This window comes from Oncorhynchus clarkii, chromosome 11 (genome assembly GCF_045791955.1).
Source record: "Oncorhynchus clarkii lewisi isolate Uvic-CL-2024 chromosome 11, UVic_Ocla_1.0, whole genome shotgun sequence".
Lineage (NCBI taxonomy): Eukaryota > Metazoa > Chordata > Actinopteri > Salmoniformes > Salmonidae > Oncorhynchus > Oncorhynchus clarkii.
Genome location: NC_092157.1, coordinates 17,525,651 through 17,535,650, shown reverse-complemented (window position 1 = coordinate 17,535,650; position 10,000 = coordinate 17,525,651). Strand labels below are relative to the sequence as shown.

The window sequence follows — 10,000 nt, the reverse complement described above, 5'->3', positions numbered from 1 at the left end:
AATGTTAGGATGGGACTCTACTCTGGTCCTGGGGGGTGAATGTTAGGATGGGACTCTACTCTGGTCCTGGGGGGTGAATGTTAGGATGGGACTCTACTCTGGTCCTGGGGGGTGAATGTTTGGATGGGACTCTACTCTGGTCCTGGGGGGTGGGTGAATGTTAGGATGGGACTCTGCTCTGGTCCTGAGGGGTGGATGTTAGGATGGGACTCTGCTCTGGTCCTGGGGGGTGAATGTTAGGATGGGACTCCTCTGGTCCTGGGGGGTGAATGTTGGGATGGGACTCTACTCTGGTCCTGGGGGGTGAATGTTAGGATAGGACTCTACTCTGGTCCTGGGGGGTGAATGTTAGGATGGGACTCTGCTCTGGTCCTGGGGGGTGAATGTTAGGATAGGACTCTACTCTGTTCCTGGGGGGTGAATGTTAGGATAGGACTCTGCTCTGGTCCTGGGGGGTGAATGTTAGGATGGGACTCAGCTCTGGACCTGTGTGGTGAATGTTAGGATAGGACTCTGCTCTGGTCCTGGGGGGGATGAATGTTAGGATGGGACTACTCTGGTCCTGGGAGGTGAATGTTAGGATGGGACTCTACTCTGGTCCTGGGGGGGATGAATGTTAGGATGGGACTACTCTGGTCCTGGGGGGTGAATGTTAGGATGGGACTCTACTCTGGTCCTGGGGGGGGGGGGGGGGTGAATGTTAGGATGGGACTACTCTGGTCCTGGGGGGTGAATGTTAGGATGGGACTCTACTCTGGTCCTGGGGGGTGAATGTTAAGGGGAATCTACTCTGGTCCAGGGGGGGATGAATGTTAGGATGGGACTACTCTGGTCCTGGGGGGGATGAATGTTAGGAAGCGACTCTACTCTGGTCCTGGGGGGATGAATGTTAGGATGGGACTACTCTGGTCTTGGGGGTGAATGTTAGGATGGGACTCTACTCTGGTCCTGGGGGGTGAATGTTAGGATGGGACTACTCTGGTCCTGGGGGTGAATGTTAGGATGGGACTCTACTTTGGTCCTGGGGGGGATGAATGTTAGGAAGCGACTCTACTCTGGTCCTGGGGGGGATGAATGTTAGGATGGGACTACTCTGGTCCTGGGGGTGAATGTTAGGATGGGACTCTACTCTGGTCCTGGGGGGTGAATGTTAGGATGGGACTCTACTCTGGTCCTGGGGGGTGAATGTTAGGATGGGACTCTACTCTGGTCCTGGGGGGGTGAATGTTAGGATGGGACTCTACTCTGGTCCTGGGGGTGAATGTTAGGATGGGACTCTACTCTGGTCCTGGGGGTGAATGTTAGGATGGGACTCTACTCTGGTCCTGGGGGGTGAATGTTAGGATGGGACTCTACTCTGGTCCTGGGGGGTGAATGTTAGGATGGGACTACTCTGGTCCTGGGGGGTGAATGTTAGGATGGGACAATACTCTGGTCCTAGGGGGTGAATGTTAGGATGGGACTACTCTGGTCCTGGGGGGTGAATGTTAGGATGGGACTCTACTCTGGTCCTGGGGGGTGAATGTTAGGATGGGACTCTACTCTGGTCCTGGGGGGTGAATGTTTGGATGGGACTCTACTCTGGTCCTGGGGGGTGGGTGAATGTTAGGATGGGACTCTGCTCTGGTCCTGAGGAGGGATGTTAGGATGGACTCTACTCTGTTCCTGGGGGGTGAATGTTAGGATAGGACTCTGCTCTGGTCCTGGGGGTGAATGTTAGGATGGGACTCAGCTCTTGACCTGTGTGGTGAATGTTAGGATAGGACTCTGCTCTGGTCCTGGGGGGGATGAATGTTAGGATGGGACTACTCTGGTCCTGGGTGGTGAATGTTAGGATGGGACTCTACTCTGGTCCTGGGGGGGATGAATGTTAGGATGGGACTCTACTCTGGTCCTAGGGGGTGAATGTTAGGATGGGACTCTACCCTGGTCCTGGGGGTGAATGTTAGGATGGGACTCTACTCTGGTCCTGGGGGGTGAATGTTAGGATGGGACTCTACTCTGGTCCTGGGGGGTGAATGTTAGGATGGGACAATACTCTGGTCCTAGGGGGTGAATGTTAGGATGGGACTACTCTGGTCCTGGGGGGTGAATGTTAGGATGGGACTCTACTCTGGTCCTGGGGGGTGAATGTTAGGATGGGACTCTACTCTGGTCCTGGGGGGTGAATGTTAGGATGGGACTCTACTCTGGTCCTGGGGGGTGAATGTTAGGATGGGACTCTGCTCTGGTCCTGAGGGGTGAATGTTAGGATGGGACTCTGCTCTGGTCCTGGGGGGTGAATGTTAGGATGGGACTCCTCTGGTCCTGGGGGGGGACTGTTAGGATGGGACTCTACTCTGGTCCTGGGGGGTGAATGTTAGGATAGGACTCTACTCTGGTCCTGGGGGGTGAATGTTAGGATGGGACTCTGCTCTGGTTCTGGGGGGTGAATGTTAGGATAGGACTCTACTCTGTTCCTGGGGGGTGAATGTTAGGATAGGACTCTGCTCTGGTCCTAGGGGGTGAATGTTAGGATGGGACTCAGCTCTGGACCTGTGTGGTGAATGTTAGGATAGGACTCTGCTCTGGTCCTGGGGGGGATGAATGTTAGGATGGGACTACTCTGGTCCTGGGAGGTGAATGTTAGGATGGGACTCTACTCTGGTCCTGGGGGGGATGAATGTTAGGATGGGACTACTCTGGTCCTGGGGGGTGAATGTTAGGATGGGACTCTACTCTGGTCCTGGGGGGGGAATGTTAGGATGGGAATCTACTCTGGTCCAGGGGGGGATGAATGTTAGGATGGGACTACTCTGGTCCTGGGGGGGATGAATGTTAGGAAGCGACTCTACTCTGGTCCTGGGGGGGATGAATGTTAGGATGGGACTACTCTGGTCTTGGGGGTGAATGTTAGGATGGGACTCTACTCTGGTCCTGGGGGGTGAATGTTAGGATGGGACTACTCTGGTCCTGGGGGTGAATGTTAGGATGGGACTCTACTTTGGTCCTGGGGGGGATGAATGTTAGGAAGCGACTCTACTCTGGTCCTGGGGGGGATGAATGTTAGGATGGGACTACTCTGGTCCTGGGGGTGAATGTTAGGATGGGACTACTCTGGTCCTGGGGGGTGAATGTTAGGATGGGACTCTACTCTGGTCCTGGGGGGTGAATGTTAGGATGGGAATCTACTCTGGTCCAGGGGGGGATGAATGTTAGGATGGGACTACTCTGGTCCTGGGGGGATGAATGTTAGGAAGCGACTCTACTCTGGTCCTGGGGGGGATGAATGTTAGGATGGGACTACTCTGGTCTTGGGGGTGAATGTTAGGATGGGACTCTACTCTGGTCCTGGGGGGTGAATGTTAGGATGGGACTACTCTGGTCCTGGGGGTGAATGTTAGGATGGGACTCTACTTTGGTCCTGGGGGGGATGAATGTTAGGAAGCGACTCTACTCTGGTCCTGGGGGGGATGAATGTTAGGATGGGACTACTCTGGTCCTGGGGGTGAATGTTAGGATGGGACTCTACTCTGGTCCTGGGGGGGATGAATGTTAGGATGGGACTACTCTGGTCCTGGGGGGTGAATGTTAGGATGGGACTCTACTCTGGTCCTGGGGGGGGAATGTTAGGATGGGAATCTACTCTGGTCCAGGGGGGGATGAATGTTAGGATGGGACTACTCTGGTCCTGGGGGGGATGAATGTTAGGAAGCGACTCTACTCTGGTCCTGGGGGGGATGAATGTTAGGATGGGACTACTCTGGTCTTGGGGGTGAATGTTAGGATGGGACTCTACTCTGGTCCTGGGGGGTGAATGTTAGGATGGGACTACTCTGGTCCTGGGGGTGAATGTTAGGATGGGACTCTACTTTGGTCCTGGGGGGGATGAATGTTAGGAAGCGACTCTACTCTGGTCCTGGGGGGGATGAATGTTAGGATGGGACTACTCTGGTCCTGGGGGTGAATGTTAGGATGGGACTACTCTGGTCCTGGGGGGTGAATGTTAGGATGGGACTCTACTCTGGTCCTGGGGGGTGAATGTTAGGATGGGAATCTACTCTGGTCCAGGGGGGGATGAATGTTAGGATGGGACTACTCTGGTCCTGGGGGGATGAATGTTAGGAAGCGACTCTACTCTGGTCCTGGGGGGGATGAATGTTAGGATGGGACTACTCTGGTCCTGGGGGTGAATGTTAGGATGGGACTCTACTCTGGTCCTGGGGGGGGGGGGGGGGGGGTGAATGTTAGGATGGGACTCTACTCTGGTCCTGGGGGGTGAATGTTAGGATGGGACTCTACTCTGGTCCTGGGGAGTGAATGTTAGGATGGGACTCTACTCTGGTCCTGGGGGGTGAATGTTAGGATGGGACTCTACTCTGGTCCTAGGGGGTGAATGTTAGGATGGGACTCTACCCTGGTCCTGGGGGTGAATGTTAGGATGGGACTCTACTCTGGTCCTGGGGGGTGAATGTTAGGATGGGACTCTACTCTGGTCCTGGGGGGTGAATGTTAGGATGGGACTACTCTGGTCCTGGGGGGTGAATGTTAGGATGGGACTCTACTCTGGTCCTGGGGGGTGAATGTTAGGATGGGAATCTACTCTGGTCCAGGGGGGGATGAATGTTAGGATGGGACTACTCTGGTCTTGGGGGTGAATGTTAGGATGGGACTCTACTCTGGTCCTGGGGGGTGAATGTTAGGATGGGACTACTCTGGTCCTGGGGCTGAATGTTAGGATGGGACTCTACTTTGGTCCTGGGTGGGATGAATGTTAGGATGCGACTCTACTCTGGTCCTGGGGGTGAATGTTAGGATGGGACTCTACTCTGGTCCTGGGGGGGGGGGGGAATGTTAGGATGGGACTACTCTGGTCCTGGGGGGTGAATGTTAGGATGGGACTCTACTCTGGTCCTGGGGGGTGAATGTTAGGATGGGACTCTACTCTGGTCCTGGGGGGGGGAGGTTAGGATGGGACTCTACTCTGGTCCTGGGGGGTGAATGTTAGGATGGGACTCTACTCTGGTCCTAGGGGGTGAATGTTAGGATGGGACTCTACCCTGGTCCTGGGGGTGAATGTTAGGATGGGACTCTACTCTGGTCCTGGGGGGTGAATGTTAGGATGGGACTCTACTCTGGTCCTGGGGGGTGAATGTTAGGATGGGACAATACTCTGGTCCTAGGGGGTGAATGTTAGGATGGGACTACTCTGGTCCTGGGGGGTGAATGTTAGGATGGGACTCTACTCTGGTCCTGGGGGGGGGGTGAATGTTAGGATGGGACTCTACTCTGGTCCTGGGGGGGATGAATGTTAGGATGGGACTACTCTGGTCCTGGGGGATGCTTGAATGTTAGGATGGGACTCTGCTCAGGTCCTGGGGGTGAATGTTTGGATGGGACTCTACCCTGGTCCTGGGGGTGAATGTTAGGATGGGAGTCTACTCTGGTCCTGGGGGTGAATGTTAGGATGGGACTCTACTCTGGTCCTGGGGGGTGAATGTTAGGATGGGACAATACTCTGGTCCTAGGGGGTGAATGTTAGGATGGGACTACTCTGGTCCTGGGGGGTGAATGTTAGGATGGGACTCTACTCTGGTCCTGGGGGGTGAATGTTAGGATGGGACTCTACTCTGGTCCTGGGGGGGATGAATGTTAGGATGGGACTACTCTGGTCCTGGGGGATGGATGTTAGGATGGGACTCTACTCTGGTCCTGGGAAATGGTTGAATGTTAGGATGGGACTCTGCTCAGGTCCTGGGGGGTGAATGTTAGGATGGGACTTTACTCTGGTCCTGGGGGTGAATGTTAGGATGGGACCCTACTCTGGTCCTGGGGGTGAATGTTAGGACTGGACCCTACTCTGGTCCTGGGGGGTGAATGTTTGGATGGGACTCTACTCTGGTCCTGGGGGGTGAATGTTAGGATTTGACCCTACTCTGGTCCTGGGGGGGTGAATGTTAGGATGGGACTCTACTCTGGTCCTGGGGGGTGAATGTTAGGATGGGACTCTACTCTCGTCCTGGGGGTTGAATGTTAGGATGGGAATCTACTCTGGTCCAGGGGGGGATGAATGTTAGGATGGGACTACTCTGGTCCTGGGGGGGAGAATGTTAGGATGGGACTACTCTGGTCTTGGGGGGGGTTGAATGTCAGGATGGGACTCTACTCTGGTTCTGGGGGGTGAATGTTGGGATGGGACTACTCTGGTCCTGGGGGTGAATGTTAGGATGGGACTCTACTTTGGTCCTGGAGGGGATGAATGTTAGGAAGGGACTCTACTCTGGTCCTGGGGGGGATGAATGTTAGGATGGGACTACTCTGGTCCTGGGGGTGAATATTAGGATGGGACTCTACTCTGGTCCTGGGGGGTGAATGTTAGGATGGGACTCTACTCTGGTCCTGGGGGGTGAATGTTAGGATGGGACTCTACTCTGGTCCTGGGGGGTGAATGTTAGGATGGGACTCTACCCTGGTCTTGGGGGTGAATGTTAGGATGGGACTCTACTCTGGTCCTGGGGGGGGGGTGAATGTTAGGATGGGACTACTCTGGTCCTGGGGGGTGAATGTTAGGATGGGACTCTACTCTGGTCCTGGGGGGTGAATGTTGGGATGGGACTCTACTCTGGTCCTGGGGGGGGGATGAATGTTAGGATGGGACTACTCTGGTCCTGGGGGGTGAATGTTAGGATGGGACTCTACTCTGGTCCTGGGGGGTGAATGTTAGGATGGGACTCTACTCTGGTCCTGGGGGGGATGAATGTTAGGATTGGACTACTCTGGTCCTGGGGGATGGATGTTAGGATGGTACTCTACTCTGGTCCTGGGGAATGGTTGAATGTTAGGATGGGACTCTGCTCAGGTCCTGGGGGGTGAATGTTAGGATGGGACTTTACTCTGGTCCTGGGGGTGAATGTTAGGATGGGACCCTACTCTGGTCCTGGGGGGTGAATGTTAGGACTGGACCCTACTCTGGTCCTGGGGGGTGAATGTTTGGATGGGACTCTACTCTGGTCCTGGGGGGTGAATGTTAGGATTGGACCGTACTCTGGTCCTGGTGGGTGAATGTTATGATGGGACTCTGGTCCTGGGGGGTGAATGTTAGGATTGGACCGTACTCTGGTCCTGGTGGGTGAATGTTATGATGGGACTCTACTCTGGTCCTGGGGGGTGAATGTTAGGATGGGACTCTACTCTGGTCCTGGGGGGTGAATGTTAGGATGGGACTCTACTCTGGTCCTGGGGCTAATGTAGGCAGGAAGTACCCTGAGAGAGAGGGGACTCTACTCTGGTCCTGGGGGGTGGATGTTTGGATGGGACTCTGCTCTGGTCCTGGGAGGTGAATGTTTGGATGGGACTCTACTCTGGTCCTGGATGTCTGCTCTGATGCTGCTGCAGGTCAGCGGGGAATCTGATTGCAGGCTGATGGAGCCCACCGGGAATGTAGAACCAGAACCAGTACCAATGAGACTGCCCCTCTCCCTTCCTTTCTAGCTTTCTTTTTATATATTCCTTCTAGCTTTCTCTTCATGTATTCTCTCTCTCTTTCTTTCTTTTTCTCTGTCATTATTTTCTCTCTGTCTCTCTCTGTCGCTCTCTCTCTCTCTTTCTTTCTCTCTTTATTTCTCTCTTTGGTAGGCAGTAGGAGGCAGGGGTGGAGACAGTTTAGACAGATGGTGGTGGTGACTTGAGAAACTTTTGGAAGAAATCCCATACACAAAATGAGTGCTGAAAACACACACACACACACACAAACACACACACACACACACACACACACACACACACACACACACACACACACACACACACAATCACACAATCACACACACCTAGACAGGTTTGCCTCAATAGTAAGTAATGTAGTGCGATGGCCATGAGGTTGATTGACATCATGTCTGACAGACTGTTACACTTTAATGATGGAGATGTCCTCTGTGTTTTATAGCTCTCCCTTTCTCCCCCTCTGCTCCCTCTCGCTCTCTTTCTCCCCCATCGCCTCTCCTCTCTCTCCCAACCCCACACCCTCACCCTCTCTTTCTATCCCCTCTCTTTCTCTTTCCCCTCTCCTCTCTCTCTCTCTCTCTCTCTCTCGCCTCTTTCTCTCTCTCAGGGTACTTCCTGCCTACCTTAGCCCCACCCACACAGAAGTCGTTTCAGGGCTGCATGCAGGCAATTCTATTGGACGATCAGCCGGCTGATATGCATGCCGTGGAGAAAGGCATTGTGGGAGCATTTGAGAATGTCAGCTTAGACATGTGTGCCATTATAGACAGGTAAGGAGACCCAAACAAACACATACGATCTTTGGTGTGTAAGTTTATTTTTCAAATGTTTGATGTTTGAACTAATAATGAGGTCAGAGAGCTGATGGTCACTAGAGATATATATATATATATTTATTAATATTTCTCCAGACGAATACATTGTATTGTACTTCTGATTGCAGGTGGCCCACATTTTCTCAGTCATATAAATATGAAATCTCTCTCTCGAATCAATGCATCTCTGTGATGCTGAAGCTGTTACATTAAACTTTGACAACAGTTTTTGTTAATTGCATACATTTATTGAATTGATAGAATGAACGCATCAATAGTATCTATAATATCTGACTTTGGAGAGGTTGGTTTCACTCCTTAAATTTTTTTTAAGGTTAACATTTGCGATACATTGGGTTGTGGAGACCACTGGTTATAGAAGCATCACTGCCGTATTTGCACTGAGACACAAAAAGCCATGGAAAAGCATCCTTTATTTCTCATTGTTTACCTAAACATGTTCAGCACAACATACAGCACACACAGAGATCAGTGTCGGTCATTGTACAAACACAAACCGATGCTTTCCTTGCTCTACAAAGAAGAGCTTGGCTTCGGGGCGATTCAGAACAGGGATTGTCTTGATTTAGATGTTTAATTCTTGCTTTCATGTCTCCTTTGTTCCAAGGTCCCTCCACCTCCTCACCATGGTAAAAGCACTCTATTCTTACAGCTGCAGAATTGGTCTGCTTTAGAACAGATTCAAAAGGCTAAGCTTTCTCTCTCTCTCTCTGTCTGTCTGTCTGTATGTATGTATGTCTGTCTGTCTGTCTGTCTGTCTGTCTGTCTGTCTGTCTGTCTGTCTGTCTGTCTGTCTGTCACCCCTTCTGTTCTCTCTTACTCTCCTTCAATCTCTCCCTCTTTCCCTGTCACCCACACATTCCTCTCTCTCACACATACACATGCACATGCACATACACATACACATGTGTGTGTCTGTACTGAGTAGGGAATTATCCAGCCTTGATTTAACACCAGTTTCGTAATGCGATTGTGAGTTGAGAGCACTGATAGTCTTGTCTTTATCCATAGCGGGAATGCTATTTTTCCGCTTGGATACCCCAAGGTACGGAGAATGTTTCAGAGGCTCCAATAGCTGCAATACTTCACTGTCTTTTCTAGCCGACTTCCTCTAAGTGTTATAAAGCCCCTTTTCATCTGAGTGAACAGCGTTGGAGGGGGTTTGATCACTTTGCTTTCTTTTCAAGTGGCAAGCTTCTGTTTTGTCCTCCCTGGATTTACAAGCAGGAATTTACATTCTGATACAGAAGGCCAGTGTATGTCTGGAGGATGTTTGTGAAAGCTAACCCTGGGGCAGTAACACTTTTGACTGAAGCCTGGGGACATTTCATTCAGCTCACACATCAAAACATGTTTCTGTTGGAAATAAATTAATATCAATGTTTTGGAGAGAAACGTATAATGGCATAGGAAATAGTCTATGGTGAATACCAAAAAATTTAAAAATGCTGAGTGAATATTTATTTTTCTCTCTCCATCTCTCTCTTTCCCTATCCCACCTCTCTCCCCCATCCTCCTCCCCCTTTCCACCTTTCTCTCTAGGTGTATGCCTAACCATTGTGAGCATGGAGGCAGGTGTAAACAGACCTGGGACAGGTTTAGCTGCACATGTGACGGAACCGGATACACTGGAGCCACATGCCACACTTGTGAGTGTGTGTGTGTCTGTGTGTGCGTGAATG

General features: G+C 51.8%; 1 protein-coding gene across 1 annotated transcript in view; it reads left to right on the top strand.

The window, feature by feature from the left end:
* The window catches only part of LOC139420310 (contactin associated protein 2a), a 264,488-nt gene that overhangs the window by 149,159 nt on the left and 105,329 nt on the right, over positions 1 to 10,000 (top strand). Inside the window, exons 11-12 of the mRNA XM_071170257.1 lie at positions 8,090 to 8,252; positions 9,861 to 9,967. Of these exons, the coding sequence (XP_071026358.1) occupies positions 8,090 to 8,252; positions 9,861 to 9,967 (270 nt within the window). The remainder of the gene's footprint in view (positions 1 to 8,089; positions 8,253 to 9,860; positions 9,968 to 10,000) is intronic.